General features: G+C 43.4%; 2 protein-coding genes across 2 annotated transcripts in view; both read left to right on the top strand.

Annotated features, from left to right (window-relative positions):
- The window catches only part of LOC145799955 (cysteine-rich receptor-like protein kinase 10), a 31,734-nt gene extending 12,320 nt beyond the window's left edge, over positions 1-19,414 (top strand). Inside the window, exons 2-5 of the mRNA XM_082889599.1 lie at positions 18,719-18,822; positions 18,951-19,159; positions 19,243-19,326; positions 19,388-19,414. Coding sequence (XP_082745725.1) covers positions 18,719-18,822; positions 18,951-19,159; positions 19,243-19,326; positions 19,388-19,414 — 424 coding nt within the window. The remainder of the gene's footprint in view (positions 1-18,718; positions 18,823-18,950; positions 19,160-19,242; positions 19,327-19,387) is intronic.
- LOC114268030 (cysteine-rich receptor-like protein kinase 10) lies at positions 18,046-20,549 on the top strand. Its single transcript, XM_082889598.1, has 6 exons — positions 18,046-18,822; positions 18,951-19,159; positions 19,243-19,452; positions 19,621-19,858; positions 20,000-20,150; positions 20,250-20,549. Exons 3-6 carry the CDS (start codon positions 19,419-19,421, stop codon positions 20,547-20,549), a joined length of 723 nt encoding a protein of 240 aa, XP_082745724.1. The 5' UTR covers positions 18,046-18,822; positions 18,951-19,159; positions 19,243-19,418.
- The last annotated feature ends 1,846 nt before the right edge of the window (positions 20,550-22,395 follow it).

The raw sequence follows: 22,395 nt of genomic DNA, 5'->3' as shown, positions 1-22,395 counted from the left end.
TGTGGCGCCTGAGCTACTACTGCGTGAGCCTACCTCCCACCTTTCATTCGGCACTTTCGAGGTAACTCTTTGTCTTCTGCTTTACTTTCCGCAATGTAGGATGCAAAACTGTCATAGTTAGTTGTACCCTTTAACTGCTGAAAAATGATATGCCGTAGACCGTAGTTGACTGTAAACATACATACAATTGATATCTGTTTGAGACTGACACATGCACACACACTGCACTAGCCCTGAATCACTCAAACACACTGCACTCACTGTATTCTACTGCACACACACTGGCACCCAGTATTTGTCTGAATTTGTCAAACCTGCATGCATGCTATATCTGTTCTGGAACACCCAAACACGCTGACACAGCACACGTATTTCACTGTAAGCACACCGGCACCCGGTATTTGCCTGAAACTGACAAACTTGCATACATGCTATATCTGTCCTTTCAAAACTGCATTTTGAATGTTGTCTTGCCACCGTTATTTTCTGTTTACAGGAGGGTTCCCATACCATTCGCGAGTATAGGAATACTGGTGCGAGGGAGTGGTATGATGAGCTTCCTGACGCAGTCCGACGCATCGTAGACCGAGCGGGCTTCGGGACCTTCTGCCGAGGGCTCTCCAGATTGTCCACATGCAGACCTCTCCTTGCCGCTCTGGCGGAGAGATAGTGGGCTGTAGACGTCCCCCGAACGCCCCGGGAGGGTTTAGCTCCCGTTCTGTTCATTTGGGGTCACTACAGCTCGGACTCTTGAATGTCATGGTTCCTAATCTGAACCAAAGAGTCCAAATCCGGCAAATCATTTTGAGAAACTGATTTTTGAAAAAGTAGTGCCAAACATGGACTGCTTTGCCAGATACAGAGTCGCCACCTAAATATTTTATTTTGGGAAATTTAGGAAACCCTGACTCGGTGCCAAAAGGCCACGTGTCCATCATCACCAAAGTTGCCTCGGCTCGGGAACTTGGGTACGATTGGGGAAGGTCACTTCGTGAGCACCCCCGCTCGCCCGGTCATAGACCGGCCTCTACTAACCATGATATCAATTTTTGAAAACATTGCGAGTTCTTATTCCGGTTATTAGCCTAGGTTACTATGTGATGCTCACAGCATATAAGTATAGACCGGGTCGCCCAAATTGGAACAAAACATTGCATGCTTGTTTTTGAAAATGGTTTGCTACCCGCAGGTAGGCTTGAAACATTTTGATGATTTATTCCAATTCAGATAACCCAACCTTCACCCACAGGCATTCAGGCAGTTATATCACATAAGCACATAGCCTCATGGTAAGCATGCTATTCATGGCAACACTCACACGCATGCAAGGATGCTAAAGCATAAAACTCACCGAGTACTCCAAGCCAAAATAGGAACTGCATTAGAAATCATGCATGATCCTAAGTATACAGAAATGCCTAATGCAACGCATGCAAAATGCAACTATAGCAGGCTCGGCTACTCTATGATGGTATATGAAATGCTACAGCTAACATGTATTCAATTTGGAATTGAAATACAAATGCAGTTAGTATGATGCGCCGAGCCCGGTGCATGCAAAACAGATGAATGAATGCAAACATGCTATCATACTGTATGCTAATTTAAATATGCCCTAATCTAACCATCATAAGCGGATAAATAAAAGGGAGAAAGACGTGGGGTTGGAAGACATACATCGCACTCACGCACACTTATTACAGTTATGCCCTCGCTTAGAGGATCCGAATAAATATACAGTCCCAATATTACAGTCTCGAATAAAAGAATATTACAGTCCAAAGTATTACAAAATCCTAATTAATTAATGAATTAACTAAGAAAGCAAATAAAACTGGCGTGCAAGCCAGGGACTGCCTTACTTCTGATGGATGATGCATGTCCGGATTGTCTTGCGCGGAAATCCACCGGAATGCCCCAATTAGCCTCTGTTTACACTTGTTCTTGAAATGCGTGCCAAGCCCCAAAAGTTGCTGATTCTTCGTTTTGCTGCAACAGAGAGCAGGAAAGGGGCATAGCAATGTATTTGCAAAGATATATGCATGTCTCGATCCTCGTGCCACCAATCACGCATACCGAGGCATGATGGTCGAGGAGTCGAAATGCACAACTCAATATAGGATGAATGCACATGAAACTACAGCTAAAACCTAACTCCATCATGGATAATCCGGAGTGTCGGTGACTGCGGAATTGAGACACATTCCGTCACTCGGAGTACGAAATGTACCTCGTTTCCCGTGCCCGGGCTAACTCCTATTCCGGACACGATGCAATATGCATGATATGCAACTAAGATGCAATCCTAACATACACAATGCTATGAAAATGAGATACCTTGAAACGCGTGCACACGGGCACGCAAACCGAGAAGATGAATGCTATGAAAATGATGTGCCTCGAAATGCGTCCACACGGGCACGCAAACCGAGGCGATGGCAAAATGTTATGTAATGAAAATGAGATGCCTCGAAATGCGTGCACACGGGCACGCCAACTGAGAAAATGATAGAATGCTATGAAAATGAGGTGCCTCGAAATACGTGCACACGGGCATGCAAATCGAGAAAATGACAGAATGCTATGAAAATGAGGTGCCTCGAAATGCGTGCACACGGGCACGCAAACCGAGGCGATGACAGAATGCAATGAAAATGAGATGCCTCGAAATACGTGCACACGGGCACGCAAACCAAGAATATGACAGAATGCTATGAAAATGAGGTGCCTCGAAATGCGCGCACACGGGCACGCAAACCGAGAAAATGACAGAATGATATGAAAATGAGGTGCCTCGAAATGCGTGCACACGGGCACGCAAACCGAGGCAATGACGGAATACAATGAAATGACATGGAAACATGATATGGACTTATACCAACATGAGTGAGCCTCAGCCACACTTACATAGGATGTCGGTTGATGAAAATGAAGTGCCTCGAAATGCGTGCACACGGGCACGCAAACCGAGGCGATGGCGGAATATGATGAAATGACATGGAAATGACAAATGGGTTTATACCAACATGAGTGAGCCTCAGCCACACTCACATAGGATGCCGACGGATAAAAACGAAGTGCCTCGAAATGCGTGCACACGGGCACGCAAACCGAGGCGATGATAAAATGTGATGATATGACATGGAAACATGATATGGACTTATACCAACATGAGTGAGCCTCAGCCACACTCACATAGGGTGCCGGCGGATAAAAATAAATTGCCTCGAAATGCGTGCACACGGGCACGCAAACCGAGGCAATGGCAAAATACGATGAAATGACATGGAAACATGATATGGACTTATACCAACATGAGTGAGCCTCAGCCACACTCACATAGGATGCCGACGGATAAAAATGGAGTGCCTCGAAATGCGTGCACACGGGCACGCAAACCGAGGCGATGACGGAATATGATGCAACATGGCAAAAATGATATGCAAGCATGCTAATGGAATTTCAGCACTAAAATATGGGGGAAAACAGTCCCGAAATGAGGCGAAATGACATGAAATGTAAGGAATTGTCCCGAAATGCGAATTTAGGCACCCGAAATGGCCTATAGCTATGCCAAACATGCACAATATGGACATGCAATTCAAAGACAGAAGCTAGAAAGTCCCAAAATATGCACTTTCACAGTTATAAACATGGCCAAACAGCAAGCATAGGTATGGCAAAAATGGCATGCAAGAATAGGGGCCAAAAGAGGGGTAATGAAGCAAGTGGTATAAGAAAAACCCAAACTGAAAAAGTTCCTTCTACAACACTGAATATGGACCAAAAATATGAACATTTACAGTATATGGAAGCCTCAAAATCAGTATACAAATATGCTAAAAATGTGATGCAAAATGAGGCTCAAAAGGTGCTATAACATAAAGTATACAAAATAATCACCAAACAGAAAAAAAAGTGTTAATGAAACATGAATTATAGGCCAAAATAAGGCCACTTTCAGTTCGGACCAAGGTCCAAAAACAGAAGCAAAGGGGGCTGCCAATTTATGCAAAAATGGGGCCAAATAATGGATATAACTACAAGTGACACATGGAGGCACCAAACAATGTTGAGCCCTTCTCCAATGTTGAAGAGGGGCTCAAAATAAGCCTAATATCAGTTTACAACATGCTCAAAAACAGATTGCTCATGGGCCAAAAATAGCATGCAAAATTATGACATACAAGAGGATCAATGAAGCAAGTGTGTCATGGAGGGCTCAAACAAGGTTGAGCCCTTAATGAAAAGTGAAGATGAGCTCAAAAGAGTCCCCTTTTCAGTTAGGGCTGGATCTTGAAACAAAAAGAAAGTGGGGCTTAGAAATAGATCAAGAAAAAGGGTCAAAAGGGTAAAAGCATTACTTACCCTTGAAGACTCAAACTTTTGTTGCTTCTTGGATGAATTTGCAGCTTGTTTGGCCTTTGGGAAACCTTCCTTGCTGCTGGAAATGAGGTGGTGGTGGTAGAGCTTGGTGGTGTAGAAGGAATGATGGTTAGGGACTTAGGGTTTTTCAAAGAAATGAGAGCTATGGAGATGGAGTTTAGTATGGAGACTTGAAGAACAATTTTTCTAACCCTTGTAAGTGAAGCCACCAGCTGGTTATAAGGGTTCAAAAGGGGGTGTAAAGGTGGGGGAAAAGGAGAGCAAAATTCCTCCACAAAATATCCCCCGGGTAAATATCTTTTCTGGGGGATATTGCCCCACAGCTGTAAAGTGCACAGTGCGAGGAACACGGCCGGCCTATCACTTTTGTTGCAGGTGGCCGGCCGGCCACACCCCCTAGCCGGCCGGCTAGGGGTCAAAAGGTTCAATCATATTTTCTGGCCGGCCAGCAACTGGTGAGGTACTCCTATGTGTGTACAACACAACCATGTGGTTAAAAGTCCAAGAAAGTGGGTCCAAGGGGTTCAACATTAGCTCTGAAAGAGGGGTTCAAAAGGGTCAATTTGAATTACTGGCCGGCCATGAACTTTTAGGGTCCTCTCATGTGTGTACATCACAGATATGTGGTTCAAAGTTCGAGAAAAAGGGTCCAAGGGGTTCAACATTAGCCCGGAAGGAAGGGGTCAAATGGGTCAATTTGAATTACTGGCCGGCCATGAACTTTTAGGGTCCTCTCATGTGTGTACATCACAAATATGTGGTTGAAAGTTGGCAACACTAACCCTAGGGTGTTCAACATTAGCCCGGAAGTTGGAAAAACGGGCGCCGGGAGGCTCCGGAGGAGAGATAACTGGTTGCTGCAACAATTGCTGGCCTCCCACCCTTCAGTGACCTCCCCGGTGATAAAACAGAGGTACCTGCCAAAAATGAACGAAAACCGTTGCAAAACGAACGCTCGGGGACCAAAACGCGCAGTTCGAGGTCCCGAAAATGGGCTGTTAAGCACCGAAAGGGGTGTTCGGCCACGAAGTGGGTTTCTCAGACCCCAGTGTCCCTCAAAAGGGATTAAATAGGATGCATGCCAAAAATCAGAGCAATAGGAGATGGTTAAGCGGTCCTGAACCGAGGCACACGGCCTACGGTCCCGAAAACCGGGAACCGGACTCCGAAATGGGCAAAATGGCCTACGGCCACCAAATGTAGCCTACGGCCACTGAGAGATGGTCTACAGGACCTCTCCCTCCCCTCAGGAAAAGAAACAGAGAAAACCGAGTCCGGTTCGCAAACCGAGACAAGGCACAGAAGAGGGTTCGGAAGTCCGGAGGCAGGGCTCACGGCCGCGACTCTGAAACTTCTGAACGAGCACATTATGCAACATCACCAAGCGCTCAGTCGGTGACGTCTGAGTCTTAAGGTCGGTCAAAAATGGGGTGTCTACAACCACCGATTCTTTTCATTTCTCTGCTGCAGGGGATATGACGATGACCCCTCATGATTTCTCGATGCTCACAGGCATCGAGGTAGGGGGGGATCCGATCCCTTTTGACACAGACATGGATGAGTGGACCGCCGCTCAGGTCCATCTACTGGGGGAGGCGCCACCTCTAGCTCGCCCAGGTTTCGTTCGATACTCCTGGTTCGAGGTCCAGTTTCGAGTCCAGCCCGTGTTGGAGGAGGAGGCGCAGATGACCCCGGAGGACGAGGAGAGGTATGCTCGCGGCTTCCTCATGTTCCTGTTCGGGACTACCATTTTCGCCGATCGGGTGAACACCGTGCCTCTTTGTCTTCTCAGCGCACTGGTGGACGTCCGGGATATTCTGCACTACGATTGGGGCGGCGCTGCTCTGGCCACCCTTTACGGGTACATGAGCTCGGCTTCTCGCGGCAGCGGCCAGCTGCTTGGAGGCTACTGGCGGGCGTGGGAGGTACATTTCTTCTCCGTTTTTTCACTTCTGTCTCGTACTTTCTGTACTCTGTACACTGCACACACTGTAGTCTGCTCTATACTTGCTGTATACTGTACACACGGCACACACATACATTCTGCTTTACACTGACTGTACACTGCTCACACTGTACACTGCAAACAATACACTGCACAACACACGGCTCTGCTATTTCTGCTTTATTCTGACGGTCATACTGACATCTGTTTTGCAGTTGTGGGTTTACGCCTATTTTCCTAGGCTTGCCCCCGTGCCAGTTGCGGAGACTCCCCTGGCCGTCCCCTTTTCGAGTCGCTTCGACAGGAGATGTACCCGGCGACCACGGGAGACATTCGGCTTCTTCCGCCGATATTTCGACACCATCACCCCCGCGGAGGTATGCTTTACTTTCAGTTCATTTAAGCTTCGCTTTCCAACTGTATATTTCAATAACAGTAGATAACAAACTGTCTGTCATTTTCAGATCACATGGCGGCCGTGGGCTCCTATGCCGGCGGCGATGCGGGGTCGGTTCCCTGGTGCGGAGGAGACCTCGCATTTCCAGATTTTGCTTGAAGGCCCGGTCTGTCGGGCTTGGTACCTGGGGGAGTGTTTTCTACGCCAGACCCTAGGGTTACCTGAGCAGATAGTCCCGGTTCCCCCTCCTGCAGACATGAGGGATACCGAGGGGCTCACCACTGAGCAGCTGGATGATTACTCCATTGGCTGGGAGGAGGCCGGCTTCCGAGGCACTGGAGACTATCAGGAGTACGTGCGGACGTACCTGATGCGCCCCCTGAGCGGCCGTCGAGCAGAGGGAGCCAGGCCTGTAGCATCGGTGGCTGGGGCCGGCGCGGGAGCAGGGGCTGGATCTTCGAGGAGGGCTCGGGTCCGTGGTAGGGGTGGAGTGCAGGGAGGACGGGGAGTTGGCTGGCCTGCCCTGCCCGCTGTACTGACTTTCCAGGGGCAGGGTGGGTCGACCTATCAGATCCCCTTCGCCCCTCCACCGGCTGGTCACGAGTTCATCGATGTCCCCGATTTACCTCCGGTATATATCATTGCACTTTTGTATAGTCATTTCATTTCAGTTTACTTGATATTCCACAGAATATTGATGCATCTGATATTTTGCAAGCCTCTTCTGGGTACACCCGTCAGTCGTTGGCGATGAATGCCTCGATGATGGGGATGCTCCAGCGGACATTTGATCTCCTAGCCCTCTACAGCATACCGGTATGTCCTTCTGACACTGGCCTTAAACCATTCATACACTGCTTTACATAATCTGATGCACGGCACAACACCTGATACACTGATCCCACAGTATCTGATACACTGCATACACTGCATTCTGCACTGCACTCTGTACTGATAAACTGCTCACGGCATTCTCATACTGTACTCATATACTGCATTCTGCACTGATAAACTGCTCACGGCATTCATACACCATACTCGGCATTGCATTCTGCACTGTTAAACTGCTCACGGCATTGTCACACTGTACTCATACACTGTATTCTGCATTGATAAAATGTCTACAGTATATTGATGCATTTCCCTTTTGTGTACTTTTTCAGCCTCCTTTCCAGATTCCTATGGCAGGAGGTGCTTCGGCCGGACTTTCCGTCCCTGCTCGGGGGAGAGATGAGGAGGGCAGGATATTTCCCCGTACCAGGGGAGGGCGTACTCCCGTCGGGAGCAGCTCGCGAGCTCCAGTCCCGGATGATGACGACGACGAGGAGTCAGAGGCGGAGTCCGAGTCGTCGTCGGAGGAGACCGGAGACGGTTCTAGCTCGGGCTCTGACGACGACGCTGACGATGCTCCTGGACCCTCGTCCAGGAAGAGGACCAGGACAGACTGACGGCCCTTCGGAGTTGCTTGACATGAACAGATTTTTGCTTAAAAAGTGTTACATTTACATATCTCATGCATTGCATCGCATTCTATCATGCCACACCTCCATGTAGATGAAATTGATTGGTTATCTGAAAATTGAACACTTGCACTTGTAATAATCAGATAACTTAAAACAGCCAACGGCGAAATAACCCAAGCAATCCACTGCCTGATTCTTGGACACACAGCCCTTGCTCTACTGGGGATTAATCTGCATACAGCCCATAACCCAGCATTCGATTTATTCTGCACACAGTAAACTTTAAACAAAACAGCCCAATCCGACAAGACGGCCTTCAAAGGTGAAACCAGCTAGGGTTGAGACATGCTCAAATGTAGAGAATGGCACAGCATTCCGAGTGTAAAGGATTTTTGAAATCAAATGAGGGTTTTTCAAACCGGGATATCGAGCCTACAACCGAACACAGCGGGGAGGACTCAAATATAGGTGCACGACCTAAACAGAACGAGACACGCTCGGAAAAGACTAAAAACAAAAGACGAGACCGTCAGATCAAAGAGACACGACACACAGACGCGTAAACGAAAATGGGGGACCTCAGATCACGAGGGGCCAGTTCAAACTGGGTATTGTTTCCCACCCTGTCTGATTTGTGATTCTCACATTACTCGGCTCTCGAGCTCGGATTTTTTTCTCAAAACCCCTTTTCCTCACTTTTCTCTCAACTTACACCTCTCTATTCTTCATTCTCTCATTTTTCATCCCTCCCCGGGGTGATTGATGGATAAATAGAAATGTGTGGGTTCATGCTCAACACCGTTACCTCACAGCTATTTCTTCTGACGGGCAGAGCGCTCTTCTGGCAAGTACGTCGATGACGGGGGAGAGACAGAACGCCTGGCTCAACTGTGCCCCTAGTTCATCATTTTAACCATTCTTTGTTTTTGCTTTCTACTAAAACAGTTTTGATCAAAATGAGAGTCGGATTAACGTACTTGTTCGATTTTTGATTTGAAAAGCATGCAAGTCAGGCTGCAAGTACTGAAAATTTTCCTTTTTTGGGTCCAAGACAATGGTCCAGTTTTGGAAAATGGAATAGTTTTCAAGAAAATAGTCAACCTCAGTAAAAATTTTCAAAAAAAAAAAACTATTTTTCAAACAGTCAATGCTCAACAAGCATGGAACTTACTCTTCGAGATGCGCAACCTCGGGTCGGAGGCAATGGAAAATTGCCCCTGGTTTGAAGGGGGGTGGGAGGCAACGGAAAGTTGCCCCTAGTTTGAATGGCGTCTCACGACGGCTGGTGGCAACGGAAAGTTGCCCCTTGTTTGGGATGGTGCCGCAGCAATCCGCAGACAGTCTTCATTGGCAGTGGTCGAACTCTCGGACACAGAGATGACGAAGACGGTTACAACACATATATGGACACAATCACCTTGAAGGGTGTTGGCCACTGGACTTTGGGATGAAATCGAAACCATTGCATAGACTGAGACGCTATGAAAGCGTTGGGGGCTGGACTTCATGATGAAGTTGCCTACGTATCCCAAACATGGGAATCAAGCCTTACGTAGTTCCGGGTAAGGTACACTCGGGTATTTTAACCTTCACTTTGTTTGGCTCTCATTTTTGCCAAGGCGCCCAATGCGGGTTTTCGACCTTGCGAGCTTCTTTTCATTTTCTATTTCTTCTCTTTTTTTTTTTTGCATTTTTCTTTTTCTTTTCTTTTTTGTATCTTTTGTCTTTTCTTTTCTTTTCTTCTTTTTTGCATTTTTGCTTTTTTTGTATTTTTCTCTTGCTCTAACTTTTGCCTGGGTCGCCCTTCTGGGTTTTCGGCCCAGCGAGCCTCTCAAGGGTAAAAGTGTAGCAAGTCCATGCCAAATGGTTCCTGAAATTGAAGCCCCTCTGTGTCTAGGAGAACGGTTGTTGCACTGATTTGCGGAGAATCCATCTCGGTTACTCCACAAGCTTCTTCCGGCGAGATCCACTCCTTCTAATTTGGCTTTGGTGCCTCTTGCTCGAGGGCTGCTTCAAAACTAGCCACACGGGCCTCCTCCAACGGTTGACTGTTGAATGTTCCGGATGAGTTCGAGGTTCAAGACAACAGGTCGAATCTTGAGGCTGAGAGCGATCCTAGGCTGCGCAGTCTCAAGAGCGATTCCACACAGGTCTTCGCAGGGCCGCGTAAAACATTTGTTTTTGAAAGTTTTTAAGAAAGCGACAAATCGCTCGCGCCGAAGATAGTGTGGAACCAATCTGGATTAGGCCAGGATCCTTCTCAGTACTCACGCCGACAAGCATGATTTCATTCATAAAAAGGCTTAGCACGCCTTTCCTTCTCTCAAAATGATCAAAATTTTGCAAAACCCGAGGAATTCCTTCCTCTTCGTTTTCATCACCGCAGCGTTTAAAAAGTTTGTTTTTGGAAAACTTAGGTTAATGCAATGGGTTTGGCGCGCAGGAGAGCAGGCGAGATGTACTGTCAGCCCAATCAAATTCTCTGGTCCTTATGCTGAAAGCAAGCATGAAGTTGAGATAGCAACAGCTGTTTCAATCGGCTCTGTTGGTGCAACTGGCCCCTCGGCAGACACAGACTCAAGACAAAAACAGGTAATAATTACAAAACAAAATGGTGTTCGGGACAACAACCCCAGAATCACTTGGTATTATATACAACGGGGACTGACTCGATACAACCAGACAGACCCTTAAGCAAAAAAGACTGACTCAAGACAAAGAGACAGACTCAAAAACAAAAGACTGACTCGACATCCAAGCCAGGATTTACAAAACTCGGTCTCACCGATGCTCAACAATGCGTGCCAGACGCTTCAAAAATACACCAAATGTTGCCCGCAGGCGATTCACTTTACATACTCACAGTATCTGAGCCCTCGAAATCCAACAACTGAGTGGTGACAGGCTTGCCTGAGGTGGGTGGTCGGATAACCTTGTTATCAATCAAATCCTGCACTTCATGACGAAGGCGGGAACATCCATCGGTACTGTGACCGGACTGTTGATGGTACGCGCAGTACAAGGTGGCATCATGGGTGGCGGGGAGATTCTTCGGGAGTGGCCGGGGCTCCAAAGGCTTAAGATGCCCATTCTTCGCCAATATTAGCAATGCCCTAGACAAAGGCATGTGGAGGTCGTGAAAAACCCTGCGCCCTCGGGGCAGGTACTTTGCAGTTTGAGGATTCTTGCCAGATGCGTTGGCGAAAGGATCGGCTGGCGCTGCCTTGGCTTTTTGAACCTTTCCCGGTGCAGGGTTGGGAACTACAGGAATTGTCTGGGAATGACGGGGCCCATCCCGGTTTTCTGTCTGGCTTGAACTGCCTTTGATCGGAGTGGGGAAAGCATCATCCACAACTTTGATCACGATTGCAGATGTTTGTTGCTTGTTCATCCCTCTGACTTTCAGAGCCTCGACTGCCCACAGCAGTTGTTCAATAGGATCGGCGTCTACCTTTGCCTTGTCTTTTCCTCTGGCCTCAGCCTGATCAAGGGTCTGGGTTGGCACTGGCATACCGTGGCTATAGTCGGAAGCCACCTCTGGCTGGCTGAGGTCTATCACAATCCGCCCCAGTAGCGGGGGCTCCTGTGGTACGAAATTCCCGGCGTATGGCGCCGCTGGCGGTGAAGCTGACATTCCATAGGCGAGGTCCGCCACAGACCTTTGGAGATCGCCTATCATCCCCATCAATTCAAAGGTGGTGGGCTCACGAGCCTGGTATAACTGGGGAGCCCAGACCGGGTGCACAACGGGCGACCTGGGCGGGTATGACATACTGATGCTGGCCTCACTCTGCGGAGCGGTCCCCTGCTCTAACGCAGCCGTCATAACCACAACTTCTTCTGAATTTTGTGCCGCCATAAATCCTGCCTTAGCAAGGGGAGACACTGACTATTCTGTATCAACTCTGCAACTCTCTGAACTGAAAGAAAAAAAAACAGACAGCGCTTCAGCCCAAACTGATCGGATACGGGCGTAGCCAAACAACTGTACCCTACTGCTGATCATTGTTCCCAGATTTCTGTTCCCAAAATACTGAATCTGATACCCGCGGATAACTGATTCCTGATAACTGATTCTCAACAATACTGATTCTGGTGCCCTCGGGCCCGATACTCAAACTCGCAAACTGGTATATGCGTTCCCTGTAGAGATACACTCTAAAAGCACATAGCAAGTAAGGAGAGCCAAAACACCCCTACGTTGGGGTAGGATTTCCCTGTCCTATTTTGTCAGGAGCTAGGGTTTCACTATGCACGCAGCAGTTTTCAAACAACCTAACATCGGATAAGCAGCCTGTCCTAATTTGGAATGGTCACTATGGATCCGAATATGAACTAGGTCGAATGGTCAAAAAGGGTGCCCCGGTAAACCGGGGTTTGTGTTCCCATACTGTCAGAGCCCATAGCCGGTCAGCCTTATGGACATGCCTTGACAAGACAAGCCTCCGGCAAACCGTTCAGGAATGGCAGATGGCAAACACTGTGTTCCTAGGCGCACCAATGCACATGCAATGCAAAGAAACACATAAATGAAATCAAAACGGGATATCACGAGTTCGAGTCAAGCTCTCTAAATTTCCCCAGCAGAGTCGCCAGAAACTGTAACAAGCCCGCGGGGGGAACCTCGCTACAGTTCAAACTCTCGGTTTGTGTCACGGTTCTTAATCTGAACCAAAGAGTCCAAATCTGGCAAATCGTTTGAGAAAACAGATTTTATGAAAAAGTAGTGCCAAACATGGACTGCTTTGCCAGATACAAAGTCGCCACCTAAATATTTTTTAAAATGGGAAATTTAGGAAACCCTGACTCGGTGCCGAAGGCCACATGTCCGTCATCACCGGAGTTGTCTCGGCTCGGGAGCTTGGGTACGATCGGGGAAGGTCAGCTATGAGCACCCCCTTTCGCCCGGTCCGAAGACCGGCCACTACTAACCGTGATATCCGTTTTTGAAAACTTTATGTGTTCTTAAACCAATTATTAGCCTAGAATTACTACGTTATGCGCGCAACAAACAAGTATAGACTAGATTGTCTAATTTGGAAAGAAACATTGCATATCCGTTCATTTTGAAAATGCTTTGGAATTTGCTACTCGCAAGTAGGCTAAAACACGGATTTCAATGAGTTCTTCCAACTCAAACAATCCAACCTTCACCCACAGGCATTCAAGCAGTTTATAACACATAAGCATCTAGCCACATGTTAAGCATGCTGTCATGGCAACATTCACACTCATGCGATATGCTAAAGCGGAAATACTTACATCGTACTCCGTGCCAAAATAAAGAACTCGTTAGCAAACATGCATGATCCAAGTCCATGTTGAGTGTCTAATGCATCGCATACAAAATGTTGCTAGAATAGGCTCGGCTATCCTAAACATGTCATGTGAAAATGCACAATTATCACATATTCACTTTTTGATTTGAAGTACGAATGCAGTTAGCGTGATGTGCCGAGCCTAATGCATGTAATACAAAATGCATGAATGCACACATGCATAGCATAAGGTATGCTGAATTTAAACATGCCCTAATCTACCATCATAAGCAGGTAAATAAAAGGGAAGAAAGACGTGAGGTTGGAAGACATACACACACTCACGCACATTTATTACAGATTTGCCCTCGCTCGGAGGGACCGAATAAATATTATAAATTAATTAACTACGCAAGCTAATTAATATTACAAATTGCCTAATTTAATTAACAAATTAAATAGACTAAGAAAAAAAAAATGTAAAACGCCTCGAGAAGCGCGCCACCATGCACAAGCTGCCTCTGTTTTCCTTCCTTCACTCCTCTAGAGGCTGTCAAAACCTCAGGGTTACATCCCTGGGCACTGGGGAGTACCACCGGCTGAGTGGGATCATCACCGGCACTGGTATGTATCCATCGGCACAAAATTGAAGCTGTCGGCAGAGAAAAGGTTGCTGGCCGGCACCTTACACTGCCGGTCGGCAAAGAAAGTCTGCAGGACCTGCAACTCACAGCAACAGAGGGCAAAACAAGGCATGGCAGCACAATTCAAGGCATGTATGCACCAACCATGTCTCTTATCATTGTAATGACTCAACGGGACATGTGCCTCGGTTCTCGAACCACCAATCACGCATTTCCATGCATGATGGCCCAAAGAACCAAGTATGCAACTTTGATTTCAAATGCATGCAAACCAATCAAACAAATTAGGCCCAATTCCCATCACCAATTCAAGGAACAAGGCATGCATGCAAGATGCAATGCAACCTAGGCATACAAGCTAAGAATGCAACATGGCATGGCAAGGCACTTATGCAATCATGCAAGAATACATGTGGCAATGCAAATGTATGGAAAGATGGGCTTATACATGAATTAGGCAGCTCTAATAAGGCCTAAAACAGCAGCCAATGTGCTAAAAAGTGAGGGCTAAATGGCATGCACACACACATGCACATAAGGACCAACACTTAAGCATAAATCAAACAACATTCAAGCACACTTGAAAGAGGGAATCATGGACAATTAGCATGCAACATAAGCATTGAAAATGCATGTTAGGATGGTGCCAAACCAAGCAACAAATCAAGCTAAACATGCAACAAATAGTCTAAGTGTTCAAAGCAAATCCAAGGAGCATTGAAATACACTTGCAAGACTAAACATGGTATGAACTTATTGACCCAAAACAGAGTTTTAGCACATAACATAAGGCCCGAAGGACCACTTAGATGGCATCTAAATGGCTCAAAACAAAGGCATGCACAAATGGTCAAAACAAGGAGCATGCAACACATGCTTCCAAAGCATTAAAGAGGCATGCAAGGCAATCAAACAAGCATGGAAATGAGACTGAAATAACATGTGGGGGGACCCCAAATCACCAAATCGATGCAAAGATGTCATGCTACACATGCACATACTCAAGGCTAACAAGCCCAAATACAAAGGAGCTATATCAAGCATGCCAAAATCAACCCAAACAACCTAGGATAGACCTAGAACATGGCAAGATAAGCACATAATCTTCACAAGACTAAGCCCAAAACATGCTCCAACAAAGGCTAACAACCTAAGACATGTTAAGGCATAAACAAGGCATTACATGGCAACTATGCTAAGCATGCATGGAGTTCCAAAACCAACTTCAAATCATGTTATATTATGGATATATAAGCATGAAAAACAGACCAAACATGCTCAACACACACTCAAGCATAGGCTTCCTTAAGAGGCCAAAATATGCCCTTTTCAAGGACAACAAGGAGAGGGGGTGGCCCTCTCCTTCTTGGGACTTCAAGGCATCATCTTCACCACTGAAATCCCTCAAGATTTCAGTGGTGAAGAGACCCCAACACCAAAATCCCGGAGCTAGCGCAAAATGGTCCAAAAAAGAGGCCTTTCAAGGCCTAAGGGTGGTGAACAACCCTCAAACAACAAAACACTCTTAATAAACAATAAAGAGGGCCTAAAAACAGAACTTTTTTATGTTATACAATAAGCACAAAAACAGCTCTAAGATAGGTATAAAATCAAGGCAAAAATGGGGGAAAATGGGACTAGATTCTCACCCTTGAAGCCTCCTTCACAAATGATGCTCCAATGGCCTCCTTTAGCTCCAAACCAGTCAAGAAACTCAAGAACAAGCCCTTAGAACCCTAGTTTCAAGAGGAAGGTGAAACACTAGGTGCTTGTGTGCAATAGTATGGACTAAAACACACACAAGAGTAAAAATAGAGATAGGATATGTATGCAACTCAAACCCTAAAACCAGAGCTTCTCTCTGTGTTTTTCCCTCTCTAAAATGTCTAAAGTCTCTCTCTTTTTTGCCCCAAGAGAGAGCCTCTATCTCTCTTTCACCAAACTTGCAAAACTTACAAGTTAAGCAAAACTAGAGGGCCATCCCTCCACACACGTGTATGGAGGGAAAGTCACTGCAATACAGCTGCCTAAAAATATCTCAAAAAGCAACTGCACAGTAATCGGCCGGCCAAAAATGCCATCTTGGCCAAAAAGAGTGCCGACTGGCACAAAATAGTGCTGACTGGCAACAAATAGTGTCGGCCGGCAATAAACATTACCGGTGGCAGCAAACACCAGCCGGTGGCCTCTAGCCACTGCCGGTGGTGGGTGGGGATGGTCTCCAAGCCTCACCCTGCCTCTCAAAGGCAAAATACAAGTGTTTGGTGCAAAACCAGACACTAAACGGTCGAGTTCGGGGATCCTGAGGCAAGGCGCGCGAGCCGAGGCCTCCGGGAACTCCAAACGAACACAAACATGGATAATCACCGAGTGTTCAAACGGTGACATCCAAGTCTTGAGGACGGTCAAAAATGGGGTGTCTACACTAAAGACTCAAAATCCACCAGTGGGTATGTTTTTACTCTTGGTGGGGCGGCTGTATCTTGGAAATCTTCCAAATAAACTTGCATTGCTAGGTCTACTATGGAATCCGAATTCATAGCTTTAGACAAAGCAGGGGAAGAGGCAGAATGGCTTCGCCACTTTCTAGAAGATAATCCAATATGGCCTAAACCGGTGCCTGCTATATGCATACATTGTGATAGTCAATCAGCAATTGGTAGAGTATAGAGTCATATGTATAACAGTAAGTCACGACACATTCGTTATCGACATAACACCGTGCGACAACTACTCTCCAGTGGAATTATTTCCATTGAATATGTGAAGTCTAAAGACAACATTGCGGATCCACTAACCAAAGGGTTAGCAAGAGAGCTAGTTGAGAATTCATCGAGGGGAATGAGACTAAAACCTATTAAATAAAAGTTACTACAACGGCAACCCAACCTAGTTGACTGGAGATCCCAAGATCTAGGTTCAAAGGGACAACCGAGTTGTGAATCACTCAGAAGGATCACTGGGGAGTCTAACTCCTACCCATTTCTTTGATGAAATAGTGATGTCTGCAGCATTTGAGGTTAAGTAAAAATTTTAATGATTCTTATATCTAGGTAAACCTAGTGGAGTATGGCAGGATACTCTTCATAAGAATCACCTATGTGAGTGTGAACTGGGCCGGTTTTATGAGATTTGTGAAGGGCTACAATTCTCTAGAGCACTCATGGAAGACCAGGTTGTTCAGGGCCAAAATGAACACAATAGTGAAAACTAAACTGTGTCTGGGGATATACTGTGTGAGTTCTATTGTCTTGGTTTACACAAACGACTGAACAGTTCAAGACATCATGTTCACTGGTTAGCTACTAAATCCGATAGTGTCTCACAATGGAAGGTTCAAAGCCAAAAGCTACCTATCCTTTGCAGAATATTTCTAATTTCTGTACTCTCTGTATTTAGATCATGTTGTTGCATTTTCTCTCCGTCAAATTCCATTCATGTGGGGGATTGTTAGAAAAATGGTGTTTTATATGACTTATTTTGGGCCAACTTTGAGGCCAAAATTGAGTGGGCCCCAAACGTCTTTTGGGGTGGGTCCGAAGAGGTGACATGTTCCTTGTCGCGTGGCAAGTCACACGGTGAAGACGGGACGTCAAAACCATTTATGAGTGAATGGAAAGTTAATGTCGTTTTAGGGTCTAACATTAATTTTTTAGACAAAATTCATTTGAATTTTTTCAAAAAATTATTATGGGTATTTAAATTTAAATTTAAATTCAAATTTTGGTTTCCTAAAGAGTGTGCCTATTCCTTTATTGATTAAACTATTCAAATAGTTTAATAAAAAATATCCCAAGAGTTCATAAAATTGTTCCACCAACGATACTTTTTTCAAACAATTTGAAAAAGTGTTCTAAGCAACAAACAGATCACTATTCAAATAGTTATCTGTTTGAATAGTGCGTGCACCTGTTCAAATTAAATGTGCACCTTTTCACTTCAATTTGGTACCTGTTCGGGTCAAATATTTGGCTATAAATACAGCCAATTTCCAGCAGTCCGTATGATCTATAAATCAGTCTGCATAATTCCTTTTGCTGTCCAATTATCATCTTTGGTGCATTATTCTCCATATTAATTTTAGAATAAATATTCTGAGAGTTAGAACACAGGTTTGGTTCGCCAAAAAATTTGTTTTGGAGTGCTACTACAAATTGGTTAAGATCATTGTATCTTGGGAGATAGACGCTACTCAACCGTAAGCACCGTAACGGGGTGAATCTGTCTTAAGGACAGAGTTTCACATACTCGACTTGGTCTTTGATTTTTTAAATTCGGTTCGATAAATAAGTTCGGTATGTTTTTTATTTATTTTTTTGATTTAGTTTCAATCTATTTTATTTACACAGAAGATTGTTCCAACACACATGCCTTGAAACAGCAATAGCAAACACTTCAACTTGCTGCTCTAAGTCTCGTGGGGCTAGACTTTTTAGCTGTAGTTGCTTCTTAAGGTATGAGTTCTACATGTTTTATGAGGATGCAAGTAAAAGTTCAACAGAAAATCAGAGGATATTTGCAAGTAAGTGTTAACAAATTCTCTATCAATATTCGAATTTGATGTACAAATAGTAAGCCGCAAATTTAGTAATTTCTTTCTTTTTCTTGATTTTCGAAAGCCGCAGGTATTGGATGACTATTGGCCTTGCAATTGGATCCGCAATTCTAATTGTAGCACTTGTGGGATTTTGTGTCTACTGTCTTGCTATTAGGAATCAAACTAAGACAAGTAATGATGCTATCTAGTTGAAGTTTCTTTTTTTCCCTTCACTAACAATTATTTATTTATTTTTTTTTTCATAACTCTAAAATTAAACCTGTTATTATTTATTATTATTATTTTTTTTCCAATTTTAGAGGAAAGGCAAGTTTCTGGCCAAGAAGTTCAATTACATGAAACTGGGGACCCCAAAAAGATAGATGTACATCATCAGAATTTGCAGGCCAGGGACAACTTGAATTCTCAGAATTTCCCGTTCATTGATTTGGTGACACTAAGTGCAGCTACAGATAACTTCTCGGCTTCAAATAAGCTTGGACAAGGTGGTTTTGGTCCTGTTTACAAGGTGATGACATTTTTTTTTTCTTTTGTGCTTTTTTCTTTTTTCTTGGTTCCTAGTTTTAATTGCCTGAAACATTTTTTTTCCAGGGTCAATTACTTGATGGGAGGGAAGTTGCAGTGAAGAGGCTCTCAAGTTGTTCAAAGCAAGGTTTAGATGAATTCACCAATGAAGTTTTATTAATATTGAAACTTCAACACAAAAATCTTGTAAGGCTTTTGGGGTTTTGCATAGATGGAGAGGAAAGCTGCTCATCTATGAATACATGCCCAATGGCAGCCTTGATGTCTTCCTATTTGGTTCGTATCCTTCTTTCTTTCTTTTTTTTTTCTTTTCTTTTTTTGTACAATATCTCAATTTTTTAATTCAAATGTAATATATAAATATGGGTATGTTTCATTGTAGTTAATCAGAAGTTTATTTTCCAAATCTATAATTTTTTTTTCTTTCTATTCTTTTATGGTTAGATCCTAGGAAGCGTGCGCAAATGAATTGGAGTAGGCGTCTAAATATCATCAGTGGAATTGCGAGGGGAATGCTATATCTTCATCAGGATTCTTGGCTTATAATCATTCATAGGGACCTAAAACCAAGCAATGTGTTACTAGATAGTGAATTAAACCCAAAGATCTCAGATTTTGGACTGGCAAGGATCTTCGGAGGAAATGATGGTGCAATTAACACTGCTAAGATTGTTGGAACATAGTGAGTTCACTGTTTGTTTTTTGAACATTTTTTTTTCTTTTTTTCAAAACTATTTTATGTCAAACAATTAAGTAGGTAGCTTCATTAATCACACTAGTTCACATATTGAATATATTTCCAATCCTTTCTCTTGTTGGATAGTGGTTACATGGCTCCAGAGTTTGCAATGAAAGGATTATATTCCATAAAGTCTGATGTTTTTAGTTTTGGTGTCCTCTTGATTGAGATCATAACTGGGATGAGGAATGCTAATTTCCATCTCACTAAGTGCGCTCCTAGCCTTATAGCATATGTAAGTTTATTTGGCTTGAGTTAGACTATACTTCTCAACATTGATAGCCTTGTTGGAAATTTTGCTTGAATAAGTATATTTGGCCCGATGATGCTACAGGTATGGCAATTATGGAATGAAGGGAAAGGGTTGGAATTGATTGATCCATTATTGACGGTGTCCTGTGATCTTGATGAGTTCTTAAGGTACATGCATATTGGTTTATTGTGTGTTCAAGAAGATGCATATGGCAGGCCTACTATGTCATCGGTTGTGGTAATGCTAAAAAATGACATTGTAACTCTTAGCCAACCTGAACAACCTGCCTTCTCTGTGGGGAGATTCATTGATCATCACGAATCAAATGATAAAGATTATTCTGTTAATGAATCAACAATTTCTGATATTATGCCTCGGTGATCGATTATGCCAAGTTGAGTATTGGTTTCTATTAGGGTAAATTACCATTAGTCCCTGCAATTTAAGTAAAGTATCACTTTAGTTTTTATGGTCTCAATTTGAACAATTTAAACCTTATACTTTCAATTCTATTGCAATGTGGTCCCTTCTTCACTTATCGTTAAACTTTGAAATGAAAAACAGACCATTTGCAAAATTAGAGGGACCAAAGTGAAATTTGATTTGAATTTCACTATAATCCCTCTAATTTTGCACATGATTTTTTTTTTTCATTCAAAATGTTAATACCGCATGGTGAAAAGATCACGTTCTAACAAAATTAAAAATATATGAACTAAATTGCTTAAATTAGAATTATGAAAATCAAAATAAAATTTTGAACCTAAAAGGGCTAGTTGTGTAATTTACCCTAATTAAGACCCTATGCAAGTTGTCATTACCAGTCTTTTTTCTCGTCTTTCACATCCTTCTACCTCATACGACTGGTCATTTATCGTGCGAGGCGACTGAGGAATTGTAATCGGATGTGGAAGGAACAATTTCCTAACTTATTTCAATTCTTATCTGTAATTTTCAAAGTATACTTCTCATTAGCGAGGAATTGTAATCAGATGTGGAAGGAATAATTTTCATGTTGGAGTTTGTATATTTTAATATTAAAATAGTTTTATATAAATGGTTGTTTATATAGTTTAAATTATCCCCTATGTATACATGCATAAATTAAACATTGAATTGGTAAAATCAAAAGATGAAGGGATCCCAAATGAATTACTAAATTTTCTATCATACCTTTCACATGGGTGTAGGACACACATAGATGTGATTTGTGTGATCCCACACCCATGTGAGAGGTTTAGTAAAAAATTTGGTAATTCATTTGGAGTTCTTAGTATAACTCAAAGATGAATGGTAAACCATTATTGTGTAGTGGGTAAACTCAAAAGTAATTATTAAATAATATCGGTAGTGCTACATGTAGTTATTAGTATATTAATTAGTGTACTAACATATGTTATAACATTATTCTTTACTCAACCTATTATGCGAATTACAAATATCAAAACTTCTAAAATTATACCGTATCATATGTTAGTACATTAATTGGTATATTAATTATTAGATGTAGCATTATTCTAAATAATAAATGTTAATAGTAATGTTTGCTTTGGAGAATGGCATGGTGATGATTTTTTGACTATATTTATTTTCTTGTAGTAAATACTCTAATTTCACAAAGCAAAGGACAATTACAGATTAAAAAAAAAAAGGGAGACTTATTTATAAGTCTTTTTTCATACACTTATGGTAGGCTAAGTCCTGTGTAATTTCTTATAGAGTCTCAAATCCTATTTAGATAGGAATGTATTCCACAAGATCCTACATTAACGTAACGTGACGTAACACTTACATAAACGTAATGTAACGTGACACCTATATAAACGTAACGTAACGCGACACCTATATAAACGTAACGTAACGTGTCACGTTACGTTTCGCAAACTTAATGAGTTTTTATTTTTTTTTAAATTGAATGTAAAAATGTTGCTGGTTTATGGTTGTGTCACGTTACGTTTCATATAAATATGATCTATGGCAACATTCAATTTCCTATATAGGAAATTGAATGTTGCCATAGATCATAGGTGTCACGTTATGTTTGTGTAGGTATCACGTTACGTTTGTGTAGGTATCACGTTACGTTACGTTTATGTAGATATGATCTATGGTAACATTCAATTTCCTATATAGGAAATTGAATGTTGCCATAAATCATAAGTGTCATGTTACGTTTATGTATGTGTCACGTTACGTTACGTTTATGTAGATATGATCTATGGTAACG

This window comes from Camellia sinensis, chromosome 9 (genome assembly GCF_055761805.1).
Source record: "Camellia sinensis isolate YWXY chromosome 9, ASM5576180v1, whole genome shotgun sequence".
Lineage (NCBI taxonomy): Eukaryota > Viridiplantae > Streptophyta > Magnoliopsida > Ericales > Theaceae > Camellia > Camellia sinensis.
The sequence above is the reverse complement of the archived record's forward strand: the minus strand, read 5'-3'. Positions and strand labels throughout refer to the sequence as shown.

Coding starts and splice junctions, on each gene's coding strand:
- LOC114268030 (XM_082889598.1), top strand. CDS start 19,419: ATGCCCAATGGCAGCCTTGATGTCTTCCTATTTG. Junction 19,453..19,620: donor CCTTGATGTCTTCCTATTTG/GTTCGTATCCTT, acceptor TTTTATGGTTAG/ATCCTAGGAAGCGTGCGCAA. Junction 19,859..19,999: donor GCTAAGATTGTTGGAACATA/GTGAGTTCACTG, acceptor CTTGTTGGATAG/TGGTTACATGGCTCCAGAGT.